This window comes from Coenobita brevimanus, chromosome 72 (assembly GCF_032717465.1).
Source record: "Coenobita brevimanus isolate Jiangsu-jjx chromosome 72, ASM3271746v2, whole genome shotgun sequence".
NCBI lineage: Eukaryota > Metazoa > Arthropoda > Malacostraca > Decapoda > Coenobitidae > Coenobita > Coenobita brevimanus.
Window position 1 is genome coordinate 122,439 of NC_137025.1, and position 22,562 is coordinate 145,000.

At 43.0% G+C, this 22,562-nt stretch overlaps 1 protein-coding gene across 6 annotated transcripts in view; it reads right to left on the reverse strand.

Moving 5' to 3' along the window:
- Nucleotides 1–3,477: 3,477 nt before the first annotated feature.
- The window catches only part of drn (zinc finger AN1-type doctor no), a 72,447-nt gene continuing 53,362 nt past the window's right edge, over nucleotides 3,478–22,562 (reverse strand). For 3 of the 6 annotated variants that reach the window (XM_080278175.1, XM_080278176.1, XM_080278177.1), the window contains 4 exons: nucleotides 15,231–15,444; nucleotides 12,413–12,724; nucleotides 4,765–4,933; nucleotides 3,478–3,763 (listed from right to left, as the gene is read on the reverse strand). In XM_080278175.1, coding sequence (XP_080134301.1) covers nucleotides 3,615–3,763; nucleotides 4,765–4,933; nucleotides 12,413–12,712 — 618 coding nt within the window. In that variant the 5' untranslated portion in view covers nucleotides 12,713–12,724; nucleotides 15,231–15,444 and the 3' untranslated portion in view covers nucleotides 3,478–3,614. Of the gene's footprint in view, nucleotides 3,764–4,764; nucleotides 4,934–12,412; nucleotides 12,725–15,230; nucleotides 15,514–22,562 lie in introns of all 6 variants that reach the window. The other 3 variants (XM_080278172.1, XM_080278174.1, XM_080278173.1) reach the window with 1 other exon arrangement.

Genomic DNA, 22,562 nt, shown 5'->3' on the forward strand with positions numbered 1-22,562 from the left:
CTTCAAGCTGATTGGCTGGTTTTACTTACGACTGTTGTGATTGGCTGGCGCGACATTCATCTCAAATAATTAAGAAAAATAACATATATCTCGGAAAGTATTTATTTGGGACGGATGTTTACTGAGAAGAAAATGATGTACTCAATACACCCGACATATAGAGATAAGTCACATTTTCCAGCGACCGGGTGGGATCAAAGTAAAATAATACCATGGTTTCCTGTACACCAGGAAACCATTTTCTATGCTGGGTGGTAACCATATTACCAAATTTTGGCACCTGGTGGTTTAGTGGGTAATTATTGCACTCCAAGCGGATTGAGCCGGTGAAGGTTTATATCCAAGGGATGGTTGGGGTTGACTGCTCATGTAATACCACTCGGGGATGAGTGAGGCTGGTCACTCTCATCTTAAATGTCGGGACCTACTGCCTACCTCCAGGCTCCTATGCTCCTCATGGGACAATGTAGGATTGGATGATGGATGGATAGATGGAAGTGGTTAATATAGTAACAACCAGTTCATAATATCCCCAAGGTGTAGGAGGAGCCCCTAAGACCACAGTACTGTAGTGCAGGACTTGGCTTCAAAAATATATTAGAATAAATTTCCTGTTGTGACATGAGTTTGTTTTTGTTGGAGAAATAGGAGACACTAGAGGATTCAGCACTCTTCTCTCTCCATCCATCCTGCAGAACGCTGATAACCAGCAATGACGTCTTGTAACTAGGATTTTGAAGGAAGAGGACACATGGGAAGACAGTGCACTCTTCCTTTGTGCAAAAACAGACCACAGTTATGACAAAAGATTACCCTACGTCACTCACTGTAAAATTTTAAAGGGCTGTGTAGCGTGTACTTTGCATGTAGTTTGGTGTGAACAGTTAGAGGAACTTCGCATTGGAGAGCATGCTGGCCTACTCTCTCTCTCTCTCGCTGAAACACTGAAAAAGCTCAGCAAAAGGAGATGGTCAGAAGCTAGTTCCAAGGGCTGATGAAATGGGAGCTGCGGGTCTCCCTATCAATTTTCCAATCACCTTGGGAGTACTGCCCTGCTTGACTACATTTAACCTCTGCAGTTCAAAAACTCTACTAAGCTGAACAGTATCCAGGATTGAGGGGGTTAAACCTTGTTTCTGAAAATTTTATTTAAGTTTAGGTGAGGCCTGTGGTACTGACGGTGTGAAGACTGAAACACAATGGAAGGAAATAAGGAAAGTTCCGTACCTTAGTTAGTTGTACCCATTTATTTGAGCACACCAGGACATATTTGACTACAAATCGTATATAGTAACAATGACTATTGATAATCAAGAAGGAAGTTATAAAGCAAAGAAAACAAACTCCTCACAAACCAGATGCCATTAGTTGGCAATAAAACTAAAGACTAAACTGGAAGGAGCAAACATGGCATTGTTTTCAATAGGGCATCACAACAACATTTGTAAGGAGCTTGCCAGTTAACCTTTATTCTCGTTAAAAAGTGATCTTCAGTAAGTCTGCTACTCTGTAAGCACCAACTACTGCAATAAAACACAAACGCAAAAGATACCCTTCTCAAAAAAATCAAATAAATTTCACTCCAAAAATCTGACGAGGTGCGTATCAAGTGTAGGAGCCCACAGATCAATCATAATGAAGATCAGGGAACAAGGAGGTCCGAGCTTGGAGTCTATGTTTACAGCTCATATTTTCATCAATTAAGGAGACTCCCTAGCACCTTTCCATAGACTTGTTTGCCAAACTAAATACTGATATTCTCTTTCATGTTAGATATTATTCTAACACTGACATAATTTGCACATATAACAGTGTACTAAATTGTCCTGGGGAAAAAAAAAAAAAAAAAAAAAAAAAAAAAAAAAAATGTTAGGGAGCTTCCTTAACTGAAAAGAATAAGTGCCTTGGAGTCCCACATGGTGAGCAGTCTTGTATGTCTCAAGTTATAATAAGAGTAATAGCACACATGCTAACACAAAAGTAAATTCATTCATACACACATACAAACAAGGCTACCTCATTTATTTTTATCCATATCATAGCCACTACAAATGTTGCAGTAATTAATTTAATACGCTTGGTACAAAAGGCATGAAAGCCCATCTATATATAAGTCCAAGTGCATAATAACATGGGATTAATGGATCCTTGGCTGACACATTCAGTAAGGCATCACCAGTGGGGCCAACAGACACGAAACTCAGGGTTATATTCCCATCGGCTTAAGTCTCCCTAGCACCTCTTCCTTAGTGATTTATTTTGCATATCACAACTAATTACTCTCTTGTATGCTGCTTATATATATTGTTATATCAACACTGACTGTATAATTAACATACAAGAATATATTAATCCACCAAATAAAGAAATCAATGGGAAAGGGAGAGGTACTGCGGAGCTTCCTTTGCCGGAAAGAATACAGCCCTCAGCACGACAAGGCGGTGGGTGTGGCTGTGGTTAAGGCAGTCTGCTGGCCCACCATCCCGGGAGGTTACCAACATGTGCACACCACACCAGGCAGCAGTTGGCGGCAAGTTGGTAGTGTTCATTCTCTTGTCATGTGCACACCAATAATTGGAGCAGTGCATGTTCATTATCCATCAGAGCATGTTCTTCGTCCATAACATGTACACCAGGAGCTAAAGAGTTGGGGCATACTGGTTGTCTATACCAGGCAGCAGCAGGTGGTAGTGTTCTTTTCCATCATGTGCACATCAGGCAGGAGGTGGCTGTACGAAGCTCCACACACAGCAGTGTATTTTGTGATATCATCAAGCATTTATCTTATGACTCTGGTGGTATCTTAAGCAACGAGTGGCTTCTTTGTATGGTTCTGTCTTCCACCAAGTGACAAAGGCGCTCCACGTGCAATTCGGGCATATGTGGTTACGAGCCCCACCCACTGGACCGTGGGTTATCATGCAAGGGTTGAGCCCCAAGTATGTGATACAGACTCGAGGTGTGGGTCGAGCCTTAACCGAGTGACACAGGCTATATGCGTGGGTTGAGCATGTTTGGTTCTAGACTCCTCGGGGTGACTCAAGCCGTGGGTGTTCTTGGCTTTCAAAGTGACGCCGCAAATGTCAAATGTTCCAGGACACACAAACTGAGTTGCCCAATAAGACCTTGTGCCAAGGCATAAGTCAGGTAAGTTTTCCCTACAAACTAGACGACATGGGATGACAAGATGGCAATGAGTTATGTGATGATGGGAGATGGATCAGGTGACAACTGTGATTGAACGAAATGAGGTGATGATGAGGGGTGTGGTGAGGTGAGCAGTGAGGTGACGAGGTAATGCTAGACACAAGTGGCGGGACTTCCAGCGAACGACGGATCTACAGCCCCCCCACGCAGACACAAATACACAACACAGCAGAGCCAACCAACACAACTCAAAATTCCAGCATGATCACTGCCGGACAGATTGTTGCCGGACAGTGCAGTTACCCCACTATACAAATATGCCTAGTTCCAAATACAAGAGAACAAGGGGGGAGGGGAAAAAAAAAAAAAAGTGTAAAATCTCGACACGAGCAAAAGTCCCTCCTAACTGCGTGCCTCTGCGGTCCGTTGGCATGGCTAGGCTGGCGGGCGGGCTCCTAGCAGTGTCTTCATATCTTCTGAATCTTCTCACCCTTGATGACAGGGTTGTTCCGTCGGATCTCCTCCGCCCCGTGTTCACGGTAGTCAAAGGTGCAGCGGTGCTCGTTGCTGTAGCGATGGACAGAGCAGAACAGTCCTTCACACCGGCATGTAAATCCTGAAACAAAACAAACAATTAGCAAAGAAACGGACATATATTTTTTTTATGAACAAGGAAGGAGTTGCTCTGATGATAAATGAAGTATGGCAGAGTGGAATGAGAGAGAACAAATGTGTCTGCTCGAGATGTATGTATGTCATGTTCAAGTTTGAAAAGGTGAAAGTGGCAGTCAATGTTATGTATGCAAAAAGTGTGATGATAGGAGTGACAGAAAGAAAGACAGGTTTTGAGATAAGCAGGATAAAGCTGTGGGAGAAATGCCCAGGAACTACAAAGTGATCGTAATGGGCGATGTGAATGGAAGAGTAGGCACTGGTCATGAGGATAACATAATGCGTTGTGATGGAATACCAGGAAAAAATGATAATGGGAAGCAACTGAAGGCTATGTGTTAGGAAAGGAGGTTGTGCTTTTGTAACTCTTATTTCAAACACAAAAATGCACATAAATGCACATAAATGTAATGGGCAGTGCACCTGCCCATTAGGATTGGACTTGCTGGTCTATGCATGCCTGATAAGGCAGATAGCTCTACTATATACATTATACATGTTCAAGTCATGTTATATGGGTCCTGAGGGGCAAGTGATATGCAGGGCTGAGAACAGATTCTGCCACTAGAAAAGTTACCTGCTCTCATCCAGTGCTTCATATATAGGTATAGTTGAGGAAGGCTTTTCAAGTGTATTATGAGAAGTACATGTGGAAATTTGTTTGAAATGGCTGTGTTGTCATGGTGAATCAGTTTACGGAATGATGATAATATTGATAGAAGAGGTGTTTTGAGAATGATGCCTTGCCTGTGGTGGCACCATTATAAGCAGGCAGCCCCACCGCGCAGATATATAAATACCCCACAACTCCCTTCCTAACCCTTGAAAGTAGGATAGTAGACCACAGGAGAAAGGTAATGTCTGCCTGCAATTAATTGGGTTCAAGTCCAAATGAGCTAAGGGCCAAAACAGCATTACCTGATGGAATAATGAATTAATGCATACCTGTAAGTCCAACCTTCTTCTTGCACATCTGACACTTGTTCTTCTTCTTCTTGGCAGCATCCTTGTCTGGGCTGCCAGTGTCCAGGTCTGCGTCACCACTGTCAACGCCGACTGCTGCCACCTCCTCACTGCCCTCTCGCTTCTCTGTCGGACCAGACACTCCCGCCACCTGGGGGCAACCACCTAACTTAATACTCAGCAAAATGGTTGCTAAAAACTGCATAGAGTTAAATCATATCAAATCTAGTTACTAAAAATTACTCAGCAAAATGGTTTTTTTTTTTTTTTTTTTTTTTTTTTTTTTTTTTTTTTTTTTTAATGCGAGGAAGAAGGAACCAAAGGCCATGAGCCCGCAGTAACAGTTCCCTCCAAGAGAAAAACAAAATACAATATAGAGCCAAATTCAAGATCCGATCATTTTGAGATGCCTGGACACACTGCGTTTGAAAGACTGGAGATCATAGGCAGCAGGAAATACAGACAGAGGGAGACAGTTCCAGAGCTGACCTGTTGCATAAATGAAAGACTGGGAGTAACGGTTAACTCTTGCATTAGAGAGTTGGACAGAAAAAGGATGAGAGTTTGCTGCCAGACGGGTGCTACGCGCCCGTTGTAGAAAATGGAGGAATGCAAGCAGACAGTTCAGAGGAGCAGTGACCATTAAAGTAGCGATAGAAAAGAGATAAAGATGCAACAGTGCGGCGAAGAGACAGAGGTTGAAGGGAGTCAGTAAGAGGAGGAGAGTTAATGAGACGAAAAGCCTTTGACTCCACCCTATTGAGAAGAGCTGTATGTGAGGAGCCACCCCACACATGAGAGTTGTACTCCACACAGGGGCGGATAAAACCCCTGTATAGATTCAACAATTGCGCAGGGGTAAAGAAAAGAGCGGAGTCGGCTTAGCACACCCAATCTCTTGGAAGCAGATTTTACAAGAGATGTAATATGATCTTTCAAGATAAGTCCGAGTAAATGAAACCCCAAGCATGTTCAAGGATGATGCAGGATTAAGCTGAATATTATTAAACATTAGTGGGTATACCTGTGGAAGATTTTGTCGGGTTGATAGGTGTAAGAACTGAGTCTTAGATGCATTAAAAACAACCATATTATTTTTACCCCAGTCAGAGATACGAGCCAAGTCAGACATTAGGTGTGCCATAGCCTCATCCCTTGTTTGTTGAAGTAACTGTTGAGATGGGCGTTACGGGAACCGAATGGAAAGGTGAAGGGTGGAGTCATCAGCGTATGAGTGGATATGGTTAGATGTACAGCTTAGAAGATCATTGATGAATAAAAGGAAGAGAGTTGGTGATAGGACAGAGCCCTGAGGAACACCACTGTTGATAGATCTAGGAGAAGAACGATGGCCGTCTACAACAGCGGCTATAGAACGACCAGAAAGGAAGCTAGGGATGAAGGCACAGATAGAAAGATAGCACCCTTAGGAGGGCAGTTTGGAAATTAAAGATTTATGCCAGACTCGATCGAAAGCCTTTGAGATGTCAAGTGCAATGGCAAAGCTTTCGCCAAAGTCCCGAAAGGAGGATGACCAGGAGTCTGAAAGGTAGGTGAGAAGATCGCCAGTGGAGCGTCCCTGACGGAACCCATACTGACGATCGGAAAGAAGGTTGTGATAGGAAAGATGCCTTAAAAAATTTTTCTATTAAGAATTGACTTAGAAAACTTTTGAAATACAGGACGTTAAAGCAATTGGACGATAGTTGGAGGGTTGGGAGTGGTCACCCTTCTTTGGGACTGGCTGAATGAGAGCAAACTTCCAGCAAGAAGGAAAGGTACAAGTTGACAGACAAAGACGAAAGAGTTTGCCTAGGCAGGGTGTAAGCACAGAAGCACAGTTCTTGAGAACAACAGGAGGGACCCCATCAGGCCCATATGCCTTGTTAGTACTGAGGCCAGTGATGGCAGAAAATACATCAACTGAAGAAATTTTAATGTCAGCCATGAGGAGAGTCAGAGGGGGAAGTGATGGAGGAACAGCACCGGAATCGTCTAAGGTAGAATTGGAGGAGAAAGTCTGTGCGAAGAGATCTGCTTTATCAGTAGAAGAAATAGCTACAGAACCATCAGAGTAGAAAAAGAGGAGGGAAGGATGATGAGGTAAAGTTGTTAGAAAGATTTTTGGCAAGATGCCAGAAGGAGCGGGAAGAATTCGAGTTGGAGAGTTGAGAGCATTTAGTATGGATGAAATTATTTTTAGTAGAGCGAAGAACAGACTTAGCACGATTCCGGGCAGAAACGTAAAGATGATGTGATTCAGGGGTGGGTTGGCTCCGGTACCTTTTGTAGGCCCTCTCCTTGTTGCGGACAGCATTAGAACAAGCGTGATTAAACCAAGGCTTTCTTGCGTTAGTCAAAGGATATGAGAAAGGAATGTATGCTTCCATGCCCGAGAGAATAACCTCCGTAATGCGCAAGGCACACTCAGATGGCTCACGGCCATGGAAGCAATAATCATTCCAGGGAAAATCAAAGAAGTACTGCCTGAGGGCCTCCCAGTCTGCGGCTCGAAAATGCCACAGGCAGCGTTTCCCTGGTGGGTCCACAGGCCGTACCGGAGATGATAGGACAGGTTAAGGTAATAAGGTTGTGATCGGAGGAGCCCAACGGAGAGAAAAGATTAACAGAGTAAGCAGAAGGATTAGTTGTGAGGAAGAGGTCAAGTATGTTGGAGCTCTCTCCAAGGCGGTCAGGGATACGGGTAGGGTGCTGTACAAGCTGCTCTAGGTCATTAAGGATAGAAAAGATGTAGGCTTGTTCACCAGGTGGATCCGTGAAAGGAGAGGAGAGCCAAAGGTGGTGGTGAACATTGAAATCTCCAAGAATGGAGATTTCCAGAGAAAGGAGAAATGGATAGAATGTGTTCCATCGTAGAAGTAAGATAGTCGAAGAATTTTTGATAGTCAGTAGAATTAGGGGATAAGTAAACAGCACAGATATATTTAGTCAGAGAATGACAGGAAAGCCGAAGCCAGAGTGTGGAGAATTCAGAAGAATCAAGTTCAGGAACACGAGAGCAAGATAAGTCGTTGCGTATATATACACAACAGCCACCTTTGGCTTTGAAATGAGTATAGAGAAAGTAGGAGGATACAGAAAAGGGTTTGCTGTCAGTTGCCTCAGACAGCTGAGTCTCCGTTAGAAAAAGAAGGTGAGGTTTAGAGGAGGAGAGGTGGTGCTCAACAGAGCGAAAGTTAGAGGAAAGGCCGCGAATGTTGCAGAAATGAAGAAGAAGAGAGTCAGACAGTGGTTCCAGGCACCTTGAGTCGTCATCGGGAGAGGGACAGATGGTGGGGGCATTTATGGTCCCCCCCCCTGGGGACTCCGAGGCTTGATATAACGACGCCATTTTAGGTAAATTTTGAATAGGAAGTGTAGTGTGTACTGTGAATGTAGTTTGGTGAAGATAGTTAGAGAAATTTGTACTGGAGAGCATGCTGGCCTACTCTCTGTGTAACTGAGACACTGAAAAAGTTCAGCAAAGGGGGATGGTCAGGAACTAGTCCTGAGGGCTGATGAAACGGGAGCTCCAGCACTCCCTGTCATCAGCTTTCCATCCACCTCGGGAGTACTGTTTTTAAATCAAATCAATTCTAGTTACTAAAAAAGTGTCAGATCAAATCAAATCTAAGTACTGAAAACTAATGTGTGCAATCAAATCATAACTCATGGTGACATGCTTCCTCTTAATAAATTCTGATGCTGAGGCTGGCTATGGTACAGCCATTTTCTATTGCCTGGGGCTAAACCATGTGCTGAAACCAGCTAATTCCTCCTGAACACCTGCCAGAAAGTGTTGAGAATGTAATTTAATCATCATCCCAACTTGTTTTGGGGGGTACGGCAGGGTTCACAAAGCATGGAATACAGAAACATCATAATGGGAAAGATAACCAACAGCAAGCTAGTGAGATGGGCCCCACACTCACTCACTCACCATTAAAGCCACATAAATCCCAGCTCAACCTCACAGATTATGAAAAATTAGATAATAATACATTAAGTTTTCTATATATGGCACTCTCTAAGTCCACAGCCTCCATCCATCCAACCAACATCAAATCATTTACAATCCCAATCAGATGAGTTGGGGTCTGGGGAAAAAGTTGTCCAGTTCAGACATGGCAAAAAGACCACTCGATCACCATTGTGTGGCATTACTTTAGCAATAAATCCCAATCCTGGATCTAAATCACATTATTAACCCTGGAACATGGTCGTGGGGTGTGAGATTCTGTCACCACTTTCATCACGTTACCAGTGCGTGGTGATAGGGAGCAGTCCCGTGGGTCTCTCAGTAGCTTCATGTCTCAGTGTGCTCTAGTAGGGGAAGGTAGTGTCGCGGTGCTTCCTCGCGCGTGGTGCAGTGTGTGTGTGTGTGTGGGGGGGGGGGTTAAATTGTACCCAAGAAGAATAGCCAAAGAATGAATAAATAACGTAAGTTACAATGGCAAATAACAGGAAAACCTATTTTTAGAGCAAATATATATATTGTATTTAATTTCAGTCAAAATTATCGTTCATTTACATTTTTTTTTTTTTTTTTTTTTTTTTTTTTTTTAAGGAGCCCCTAAGGAACCTAATATACCTCATTATTAAGTACAATATAACGGATTCTGGAAGTACAGATGTTATATTTTCTTGTAATGTTTACAGATTTATTACATTTTGATTACAACTATTTTTTTTTAATTTTTCAAAAAGGGGTACAATACACCCCAGAACCGTGTTAGTCGTACAAATTCCCACGACCGTGTTCCAGGGTTAAACACAGGATAGGACATCAAAACTTATTTGATAACAAATATACCAGTATGCATTTGATGTTCAGAGCTGAGGACTTGCAACTCAACTCATTTCTTACTCCACATCAACATTAGTGAAGACTCAAGACAACTAAAGTAACTCCCTTTCACTGACATACTACCTAGGCTGAGATAATGTGGAAATAGTCAAATTGATGCACTGCAACTAAATGAGAGCACTGCAAATGACAGAAATGTAAATGGGCACTTGAGAGATTTGCTGGGAACAGAATGCACTCATGTAATCTATAGGACTGAGGTAATTTGGACATGTGAAGAGAACGGTGGATGAGAATGGGTGAAGAGACCTACAAGTGTGACTGGTCAGTAATGCACTAACAGGAGACCTAAGATGACCTGGGATGTGATCCTACAAAATGAACTCAGGGCTAACTCTTTCAATTAGGTGATGCATTTTTCATTTTCCTTTTTCAAACTCCAGACTTAATTCAACTGTATGCCTGAAGGAACTGCTTATGGCTGTATTTAACTCCTCCAGTTAGAAGAGTCTCACCAGAGGTTACATAAAACTCGTTTTTGTTTTTGAAAGTTTTAACATGCCTGCATGCATTGGCCTTAGTCACCTAATGGCAGCTCTCCATGCTGCTCAATCTCTGGCAGCTTCCTTATTCAGTCCCTTATCAGAGGTCACACTCAATGACCTCATCCCAGGTCATTGTCGGTCTACCTCTCGTAACCCTACCCCGAATATTAACACTTCTCACTTTCTGCACTGTAGAGCTGCCTACTTCTTCCTTAGCCTTCATCATTCTTTTTCTGTGTCTGCCCTCCTCTCTTCATATTTGTCCCATCTTTCCTGTCACTTCTTATGGCTTTTCTTTCCTTTACAGGTGGCTTTACATTGAGTGACAAGCCAAATGGTTTCCTGTAAGCCAAGAAACCATTTACTATGCTGGGTGGTAACCATATTAACCAAACCATACATGCTCCCTACGTGTCAACAAGTGGGTTGGTGGAGGATTAGTGCCCCTCCCCATAAAACAAATAACTCAAAGTCAAATGGCCACCCCTTACGGGATTGTGGCGTCTGGCAATAGATAGACAGAGACTTTCTGCACCCAATCATCCCCCATTCTCTACACATGCCCAAACGATCTCGATCTAACTCTCCTCATCACAACACCAATACACTCCAGACCCATCCTACCCCTCAACTCGTCCATTGTAAACCTACCCCCACTAGGCCTCACACTCAGGGACACACTGCACATCCACCTAATCACTGTATGGTAATTTCTGTATGTTTGAGCCTGTGAATATCCTCTTCTTTTACTCCCCAGGTCTCACTACCATACAGCATTACACTCCTAACATGCTGCATACAAAGATCCCTTAGCATGGAGGGAGAGCCCTCTCAATGTCAATAGCGGCAACAGCTCCCTGAGCTTCTTCCAACCACTCCTCACTCTAGCCACACAGCTAGCTCCAGCCCCACCTCCAGCACATGTCTCCCAAATAAGAAAACTCTTCCACACACTGAAGAGACTCACCAGCAAGTTCAATCCTTTCACACCTGACAATCTCCACCTCCTCTCCCCAACGCACCACACACGTGAAATCAGCATTACCTCGCAGTTACCTCTAATACCACTAAATCTCAGCACCCACTTATCAAAGACACTGCTCTACATGGAATTACTTCCCATGCCCTTGTGGCAAATCGCACATGGCCACTCTTCTACTTCTCTGTCAGTACCGCCACCAGCCCTATATACCATCATTTTTGTTTTATCTGCATTTACTCTTAGGCCCTTGTGCCCCATACCATCTCTCCACTTCCTAAATCTTTCCTCTGTCTCCCTCCCATTCTCTGCCATCAACACCAAATTATCAGCATACAACATCTCCCACCGGAGTCTATTTCTCAAGTCACCTGACAGAGCTTCATGTACCATGATAAACACAAAGGAGCTTGAAACTGACCCCTGGAGCACATCAACATTCACGGGAAACTCATCACTCAAATCTCCACTCACCCTTACCTGGATGCGAGCACCCACATACATGGCCATAACCACACTAACCAGCCACTCCTTGATCCCAAGCTTTCTCACTGCCCACTTCACCACCTCTCTAGGGACCGTCAAAGGCCTTCTCCAAATCATCAAAAACATAAGCTGTCTGGAATAATACACAAAATGCATCATCAGACTGTAGGGGTTAAGGGGATTGAACACGTACACAGACTATCAGATTTGGGGCCATATTTTAGACTGACTAAGACGTTTCAAAACACCTCTTTCTTGGCTGTTTTGCATACCGGTATTACACTTACATTCTTTTGCACCTATCTACATTGCTTTAATATTGATTTCATCCATCCATCATCCACTCCAACATTGCCCCATGAGAAGCGTAGGAGCCCGGCACTAGGCAAGTTGGTCCTGATATTTAAGATGAGAGTGGCCAGCTTCACTCATCTCTGAGTGGCATTACGTGAGCAGTAAACTCCAACCTCCCCTTGGATATACACCTTCACTCACTCAATCCGACTGGAGCACCTTAATTACCCAATAAACCACCAGGCACCATAATTTGGTTATATGGTTAACATCCAGCTACCTGAATAAAATATAAAAAGATACAGAGGTGTAATGTACAAAATAAGTAGTACAAGGTTCCATTAATTCTCCAAAGACACCTATGGTCCTCCTGAAAAACCACAATTACAAATGTGCTGACAAGCCCCAAATTTATGAAGCATGTGATGATGGTAAAACAAATCTGCTTTTCTTGCATCACTGCCAACTATTCTCACAGTTTTTATAATACGGCCATTAGAATAAGACCTTTATCATTACCTGTGAAAGTGAAGGGACGGTGGGCTGGCCTGTGGTGGTGGTGTTGGTGGAGGTGGTGGTGGTGGTGAGGGTGGTGGTGGAGAGGGCAGGGGAGGGGGAAGGGGAGGGTGTTGGGGTGGATGATGATGATGATGAGGCAGCAGTGGGGGAGGTGACTGCTGATGGGGGTTGCTGCTTCTTCTTCAGTGCATCCTTGTAGCACTTGGAGCAGAGGCCGTCTGTGTTGGGGGAACCGAAAAACCCACACCCCATGCGACACAGGATGGGGCCCGCTTCTAGCTGATTGCTCTCGCGCTCCATCCTCCGGTCAATCTGAGATGCAACCAAACCAGTCAGCATATCATAACAAACGAATCTGATGTGTAATGCACAGAAAAATTACCAAGGAGGGCATGTTACAAGATAAATGTCGGCATAAGGCCTGCCTCTAGCTGGCTCTATTGATCCATTCTCTGGACTATGGAAGAATTGTATTAACAAGAATGGACAGCAGTCACAAGTGACCAACAACAAGAATGAGTCAATGACAATAAAGAAAGCTCTCCCTGACCCATGAAACTCCCCAAGTAAAACGCTTACTTAAAATGTGACCCACGAAACTCCCCAAGTAAAACGCTTACTTAAAGGCGAATGAACATAACACAGTATAGAAATTATGTGATGCAACTTTTATATGAAAGGATTAAAGGGAAATCTATACAGTACTTATCTTCACTGGTCACTTTCAAAACTAACATAATGGTTGGCTACCATCAATTACTGTCAGGTTAGTACAAATCTAATGCTAATAATTTTTTTTTTCTCTCTCTCACATTAAAATTCCAAGCACCTTGTATCGCCTACGACTCACAAGAGCCTCCACAAAGCTACAATGTACAATACAATAGCAACATTACACCACTCCCTTAACAAGAGAGCACATAAAACTTGGTGACAAGACTATGGAGTGAGAGAGAGAGAGAGAGAGAGAGAAAGGGGGGAGTGGGGGGGAGATTTTTCTTGTATTTCTGTATTTTCACAGACTAGTATTTCTGTATTTTCACAGACTACTGATGCTGTTGTCAGCAAGTGGGGTTAATGGTTAGTTTTAACACTCGGATTCCTATAACTCACTCACTCAGCTTAATACAATCATCTGGGTGCAACGACGTCTCTTGCTATATGCGAATTACAGTAGGTACCCACAGTACGTGAGTATATGGGCGGCAGAGGACATTGTGTACTAGGAATTCGCGTACTCTGAATACATAAATTTTTGAGTGAGTTCTTTTATCTCAATGTGGGACTGAAACAGGGTTGTGTGATGTCTCCATGGCTGTTTAATATATACATGGATGGGGTTGTAAAGGAGGTGCAAGGTAGGGCAGTGGATGTGGGGGTGGCTCTAATGAATGAGGGTGAGATTTGGAAGATTCCGGTGTTGCTGTTTGCTGATGACACAGTATTGCTGAGTGAAGATGAATGGGAGTTGCAAGGTTTGGTGAATGAATTTGGGACAGTGTGTGGGAGCTGAAAGTTAATGTAAACAAAAGTAAAGTTATGGTGTTTGAGACGAATGAAGTCACAGAATGTACAGTGACGTTGGATGGTGAGGATATGGAGAATATGCGTGCATTCAAGTACTTGGGTAGTGTGATAAGTAAGGATGGAACTTTGGGGGATGAAATGCATGAAAGGGTACAACAGGGAAGGAAGGTTGTTGGTTCACTGAAAGCAGTGATGAGAAATAGGGAGGTGAGTATGGAAGTTAAGAAGTCACTGCATGATAGTATTGTGATCCCTACCCTGACGTATGGAAGCGAGGCGTGGACCTTGCAAGAGGGGAGCAAGTCAAGAGTGAGAGCGGTGGAAATGAGTTACTTGAAAGGAGCATGTGTGACATGGAGGGACAGGTTGACGAATGAAAAAGTGAAGGAACGTTGTGGGGTGGATGTGGATGTGGTTGAGAAGATTAGGAGAAATACACTGAGGTGGTTTGGACATGTGGAGAGAATGGAGAATGAAAGACTGACTAAGAGGGTGTATGTAGGTGTTAAGAGTTTTTCATGGATCTAGCCTCTTTTCCTCTTATAGTGCACCAGACTGATGCATTTAAATGTTAAAGGCGTGCCCCTGGACCACCTTAGAGGGTCTGGAATCCCCTCACCATAGTTTCACAAAATAGGGGCCCCCAAACAGGATTTCGTATAGGGCCCCCAAAAGGCTAGAAACGGCACTGATCTGGTGTTACTCCATTTACTCTAATCTGCCATCTTCCCCCCTTGAATGCTGAGTTGCAACAATAATGCTGAGTTGCAACAATAAATTAAGACTATAATATGCTTACTGTCACAAAGAAGTGCTATGGAAAGGATGCAGAGCTGTGGCACTGTCTTTTACTGCTACTGAGCTATAAGAAACAAGATACAAAAAGGCAAAACCTGGGCCAGGTTATGATGAAGGAACTATTGCTGTGTGGATAACTGTTGCTGAAAGGGACACCTCCACAAGGTGGCATGACTAGGCAGTGAAGCTGCCAAGTTATACAAATGTCCTTCAACTCCCTCCTTCTCCCCCAAAAGGAGGATGGTGGGATTCTGATGGACCTGGGACTATACTATTACTGCAGTCCTCTGGGTTTACATTCCAACGAGACTATACTAATACTAGTATGTATGTATCTATTGCTATTCCTTTGCCACACAGTCGTAGACCTATTAATGAATGTTGAAACTGTCCTAACCATTAGAGTTATGGTACTGGTTTAAGTATTAACATTTAGGTTCCCATGTCTCACTCCCACCAGAACAAAATAACCTGGCAGTGACTGTTTATGTACCTGTTGCTCTCCTCCTGCCAGAGTTGTGGTGGTATGTTGGGGCGGGGCAGGGATCTGCCTCACTCCACTAGGCTATGGTACTCTTACACCTGTCCCGTTACTCGTCTCCCTCCTGCGTCCTGCCTGTCTGCCTTTGCCTTGCCTCTCCTGCTGCCTACCCTCACTTTGCTGTGCCTGTCACCTCTCTGGTCTCGTCTTGCCTCAATCACCAGTGCTGGAGGCTATAGGGCGGCTTCTACCTCAACCAAGTGTCAGTGCTTATGTGATGCCACTTCACAGTCACCTGAAAAAATATCCATGTTTGGTAGCCAGCAAAATTAAACACACACTAATATCCACTGATTACAAAAACACAAATAATATACACTGATCAAGATTAAAAATACATAAAAACAAAGTACAATTAGAGAAGGATGAATCAATACAATAGTGCACCACCATATCGGTATAATATAACCAGGAAACTCCGATGCCTGGTCATAAATATACCTCTCAACTCCCTCACTATCCACCCAAAACTGGATGGTGAACTACAGAAGGGTAACTTTAGCCTGCTGTCCACCAGGCTGATAGTCTAACCAGAGAAGCTTGGGTACTTTGTAATAACAGTATGAAAAATTTATGAGGAGGAAAAGATGCAAGAAAGCCTACTACGCCACGAAAATGCATCCCATCATACAATCTGCTTGTACGTATACTGTTTGTTTTAAGCTGATTGATGTAACTTGGCCACTCCCACAATATGAATACTGGTACTAACTAATAATTGCATGAACATGATGAGCAAGGTTATGGAGTAGAAATGAATACCTTTCTTCCAACGCCTACACTTGGCCATCAAATCAGCTGAAAGGTATTACAGAACTTTGCCATGTTAGAACAAACACATTATAGAAAGACATCTAAGCCAAGAAATATATCCCATCATAATGACTGCTCACAAAGCAGCTGGGTTCATGTCCAAAGCATTAGGAAAATACAGAGTTTATTTATGACAAACACACTATCTATCTATCATCCAATCTTACATTGCCCCATGAGGAGCGTAGGAGCCCGGGGCTAGGAAGTTGGTCCCGACATTTAAGATGAGAGTGACCAGCCTCACTCATCCCTGAGTGGCATTACATGAGCAATCAACCCCAACCATCCCTTGGATATAAACCTTCACCGGCTCAATCCGATTGGAGCACAATAATTACCCACTAAACCACCAGGAGCCAAAATTTGGTTATATGGTTACCACCCAACGTAGTAAATGCTTTCCTGGTGCACAGGAAACCATTTGGCTTGTCACTCAGTGTAGAGTCACCCACAGGCTGAAGCAAGTGGAAAGAATGAAGGAAAGAAAGACAGAAGAGGGAGTGTAATGTCACCTGTAGGCAGAAGAACAAGGAAAGAATGACAGAAGAGAATGAAAGGAAAGAAGGATGGAGAGGAAAGGGCAGACACCCGAGAGCAGCACTACATCGAGTGAGTGGATGGTGAGCGCCCCCACCAACGACAATATTTTTAAAAATTGTAACGTAGCCTAACCTTTTACCATTACCATAGGCACTGAGAGTCATATCAGAGGAAAGGACAGTTACATCATCACAATCAGATTACCATTATCACCACACCTCCACATTATCATCATGATCACCATTAATGTTCTTACCACTGTCCCCTTCTAACCGGCATCACCATCACCACCACCATACCTCAACTGGCAACCTTCAATATCATCACTATCATCATCTCCCTCTCCTCACAGTTAACAAAAGCATCCATATCTGTATTCCTGACCGCCTTGGTGAGAGTCCCAACATAATCAATCTCTTCCTTACAACTATATAATCCTTCTGCTTACACTGTTAATCTTTCTTCTCCACTGGGCTCCTCTGACCACAACCTTATCATCTTAACTTGTCCTATTGCTCCAGTACCGCCTGTCACACACATCATGATCTTTCACAACTAAACAGGTCCACTGACAAACAGGACCTACCACAAAAAATGTCCATGGACCTACAACCATTTACCGTAATCTTTCCTGTATCATACAATGCTGATTTTATGACAAACTGCAAAATTAGCCTACAAAGTTGCAAATTTTGCATGGCTGACACCAAGCTTACTATCCCCCTAGGTTTTATTCACCCCTATGTAGAGTACAACTCTCATGTGTGGGGAGGCTCCCCACATACAGCTCTTCTCAATAGGGTGGAGTCAAAGGCTTTCCATCTCAATAACTCTTCTCCTCTTACTGGCTCCCTTCAACCTTTTTCTCTTCTCCGCACTGTTGCATCATTATTGCTTTTCTATCACTACTTCTCTGAACTGTCTGCTTGCGTCCCTCCACCTCTACGATGGGCATGTAGCACTCGTCTAGCAACAACCTCTCATCCCATTGCCGTCCAACTCTCTAATGCAAGAGTTAACCGTACTCCCAGTCCTTCATTTATGCAACAGGTCAACTCTGGAACTGTCTCCCTCTGTATTTCCTACTTCCTATTACAGTATCTCCAGTTTTCAAACACAGTGTGTCCAGGCATCTCGAAGTGAACGGACCTTGAACTTGGCTCTCTTTTGTATTGTTTTAGCTTTTTACTTGGAAGGAATGGTTTGTGGGCTCCTGGTCTTTGGTTCCTCCTCCTTTGCATATATATATATATATATATACACAGTATATATAACTATTCAGTACATATAGAACCCAGAGCTAGCAAGTATCAGTACAGGCTAAAATAAGGAGGGCATCACTGCTCACTTTTACCTTGATGAAAATGGATCTAAACCTGCCTCCATAAACAACGGATAGAACTACAACTGTAAATGAGACACACACACACACACACACACACACACACACACACACAGAAAAAAAAAAGGTGAACACAAATTCTCAAAGCCACTCATTACTATACTGTGTTTCCCTGGTCTTTTACTGTCAATGGTATTACTCAAATTACCGGTATATAACGTCTCCCAAGACTGAAAGTCTCCACAGGCCATTCCAGTACTTCTATCCCTTAGCTACATTTTGTTCTTGAGGGATTTGAGAATTCATTAGCCTACGGCACCCGTTTAACATGAGGTCGGTCTAAGTTCAAGAAAATCGTCCGGATACTTTAAAGTGGAGGGTTTTTCCATTTCACTACCTAATGGTACCTAGGTAGCCTGCTTTCTAGGCTTAACAAAATCGTCTGGAGGAAACAACAGCCTAAAAATATGCGTCGCAAATCTTATAAACCCTTCAATTTGGCCGAATTTTTGCTGTCTCTCTATCATATTGTGATAATGCCGTAATGGACTAACAAGAGAATATGCCAGTCACAAAAAAGTCCCATGGAAAGGATGTAGTCTACAGCTTTATTTCTTCTTTTACCGCCACCGAGTTCCTTCCCTGAAATAAGGTCCAAATGGCAAAAATCTGGACCAAGTTAATATGAAGGAACTACAATAACACAGACTCAATGGTACTGTTGTTTCCAAATTCGGAGTCTAATTGATATGCTCCTTGTTCCAAGATCCAACACAGCCATTAATTTGTGACTTTCTCCTTCAACTTTATTAGGATCAATAGTCTAACTGCTTTTTCCTACACACACACACACACACACACACACACACACACACACAATTACAAACAGCAGTGGCCTATTTCCCACACAGTATTCATTTCTTGCTTTTGTCTCTCTCTCTTTCTTCTGGGACCTTGACGGGGAAAGTATGTGCATCCTTTCACTTTTTGTCAGGTAAAGGATGGCGCGAGAGAGAGAGAGAGAGAGAGAGAGAGAGAATCCATCGTGATATAATTGAAATCTGACATGAAAGCGAGACTTGAGACGGAGGAAGAAGAGGGAGAAAATGCGAAGAAAAAGGTATATGGTGAGGAAAACGGAAGACGAGAATAGGAGGAGGGGAGGGTGGAGAATAAGAGAGGGGGAGGTGGCAGGCAGGGAGGGGGTGAGAAAAAGAGGCTGAGGAGAGCAAAGGAAGATAACGGAGACAGACATAAACTGAAGGAAAGTAAGGGAAGGAATAGGACGGCAGGTATGGAGGGAGGGGGAGGAGGGAATGTGGGAACGAGGAGGGGAAGAGGTTGAGAAAGTAGGCCAATGCTCCACTTCCCACCCCCCCTATCCCCTCACTTTCCTACACCTTCACCCTCGATTCCCCCTCCTCTTTCCCCCCACCCTCCCCTTTCCCCTTCATTCTGTCTCTCTCTCTCTCAAAAATGATCCCATAGTTGCAAAATTTACCATACGAAAAGCGGCTAAATATGCTAGCTGATATCTCTAAAAAAAGCGACGAATCAGAGATCTAATACAAGCATTTAAATTTCTTAACAAATCTGAAGCTTAGATATTATTATATATTAGATATATAAAATGATACCGGTACTGTTACTATAAATAATGGAAGTAATAATCGCCTACAGGGAAAAACTACCGTACGAATTCGCGTGGTGGACCGAATGGAATAGGCCAACAGTAACAGCAGTTATTGCAAACACTATGGGTACGATTACAATTCGGCTAAGCATAAATTTTGAGACAACATACTACAACTAACAATACTGTTTAGGCTGAAGTGTTTGCTGACGACTTCGTAACGTTTAATTAATAACGAGAACATTCGGCGACCGTGTTCTCTTTTCCTTTACAGATCTGTACAACAGAGGTTAAATGGTGCGGGCTTGTTCCTCATCGGTCTCTCCTAGAAAAAAAAAAATAATAATTTACTTCTAACAAGCGTGGTGCTTTTCGTAGCTATCTTTTCCCTGCCAGTCTAACCGCATAGTGTGGTGGGTGAAAGACAGCCTTCCTCTTTTCTATCCTTTTCTTTTATACGTTGGTTAGAGCTTGGTAAAATTAGCATTCTTATCCCAGAGATGAGCTCGTCAGGGACCAACAAGCCTCCCGTTACCTGTACAGTACTTCCTAAGCACTCTCTCCACCTACACTCCCCCGGCAAAACTAACCTGCCTACCTCTCTCCAACCCACCACTACAACCACATTCGCCATCACCATCACCCCATCATCACTCTTACTATCACCACCACCAACAAAGGTGCCTTACACAAGTTAACAACACCACACCACTGTCACTACCACCACATTAATCACCTAATACCGTATCAACCACACAATAGCAACCTGCTCTAAAACTAACATCTATCCACTTTGAATACTAACTTATAACACCAGATTATTACGGCTGTCATGAAGATGTGCTACAGAAAGAATGTAGAACAGTAGCATTCTTTTTCTACCACTATATCCTGAAGTTACACAAGGACGAAAAGCTGGGCCACGTTACAGCGAAATAACTGCAGAACACAACCAGTAATAACACACCCACACCCACCAACACGGTACTTCAACCACACAACCAGGAGAACCAGATCATTTAGAAAGCCGTCCCAGGGTGTGCCCATAAAAGGCATCTTGATCTAATTCACAAAGCATCAATACCATTACAACAAGGCTACCACCATTAACAAGCATAAGAACTATAACTAGCCTACCTACCCACCCATTTATTTACCTAACAACAGGGTTGGAAAAAAAAAAATAAATAAATAAAGCCCAACCCACCTGAGTTTTTCAGGATTTTTCACAAAATACCCCCCAAACCCGGCCAATTTTTTTTTCCCCAAAGTTTACCATAAATTTAAATAAAATAATGCTTCTGCTATACATAATTATGAACAGCCCAATCAAATCTTATTATTCACACAGTTATTTGAATGAGGGAAATGAACACAATCATGTTTTGATGTTTGGATGTTATCTTTGGGCTGCCTGCTACACAGCAAAAGATGCTTCAATATGAGAGGCTTGAGAGCACCGCACAACTCATGAGCTAGCAAAGATCAGTCCACACTAAACAATAGCAGAAGGAATCATAATTGCTACTCTCCTTTCTTTGGTCATTATATATTTGCATTTGTCTAAATAATTACTACTGAAGATTCCGTTGCATAAGTGATTTCACACATTATCTTAAAAGTAATAATAATTTTTGTTAACCAAATATCTAAGTCTATAAAATACATATATTTTAAGCAGAAAGAAATGTTTATATTTCCATACAATTACTGATATTTGGTAATGATATGAGACAACATACAGTATAAGTTAACTCAAGTAATGATTACTGTTATATAACACATTTACCCTACTCCTCAATAAAACTAAAAACCACATCTATAAAAACAATTTTACTCAATATTAAAACTTTCAAAATTAGTGACAGGTAATGCTGGCTGTCAAGTTTGTATTCACGAGATGAAAACCAAGGAATTTTACCTTGAATTCAAGCTACATACATATTAGGATTTTTTAACCCAATCTTAAGCACAGGTGTCATGCTTACCCTCATTGTGTAGAAAAGTGTGACCAAGGTATTACTAAGAATGAAGAAATTAAAAAAATTTCTTGATTAGTTCATCCATCCATCATCCGATCCTACATTGCCCCAAGAGGAGCGAAGGAGCCCCGGGCTAGGCAGTTGGTCCCGACATTTAAGATGAGAGTGACCAGCCTCTCATCCCTGAGTGACATTACATGAGCAATCAACCCCAACCATCCCTTGGATATAAACCTCCACCAGCTCAATCCGACTGGAGCGCAATAATTACCCACTAAACCACCAGACGCCAAAATCTGGTTATATGGTTACCACCCAGTGTAATAAATGGTTTCCTGGTGTACATGAAACCATTTGGCTTGTCACACACTGTAGTCACCCACAGGCAGAAGGAAGAGGAAAGAATGAAGGAAAGAAAGACAGAAGAGGGAGTGCAAAGTTACCCGTGGGCAGAAGGACAAGGAAATACTGAAGGAAAGACAGAAGAGGAAAGAAGGAAAGAAGGATGGAGGAGAGGAAAGGGCAAACACCCGACAGCAGCATTTCAAAAAGTAAGAGGAAGGTGTGCCCCCCCACCTGAGATCAGAAATATGCCTCGCACAGCTGGTTGTGGTCGAAAAACCCAGTAGTGGGTAAAATGGTGGGTTTCTTCAAGTGGGTTTTACTGAAAAAATCCGGGTGGGTAAAACCGGGTTACCCACTTTGGTGCCAACCCTGCCTAACAACCTACTTATCTATCAGATGCTTTGCTCAAGGAAGGGATGGCCACACACGAAGCCCCATATCATCCTATCTTCCGTCATCTGGCTGCACTCTCTCCAATTCATTCCCCCCCCCCCCGTCACATATACCTCACCACCCCATCTCATCCTCGGCACACCCCCTCTACCTCAGTCACATACATTTTCCTGGTCAGTTTCACTCTTCTATCTCTGCACTTGCAAACCTACAGACGTTCATATATCATCTGAGAG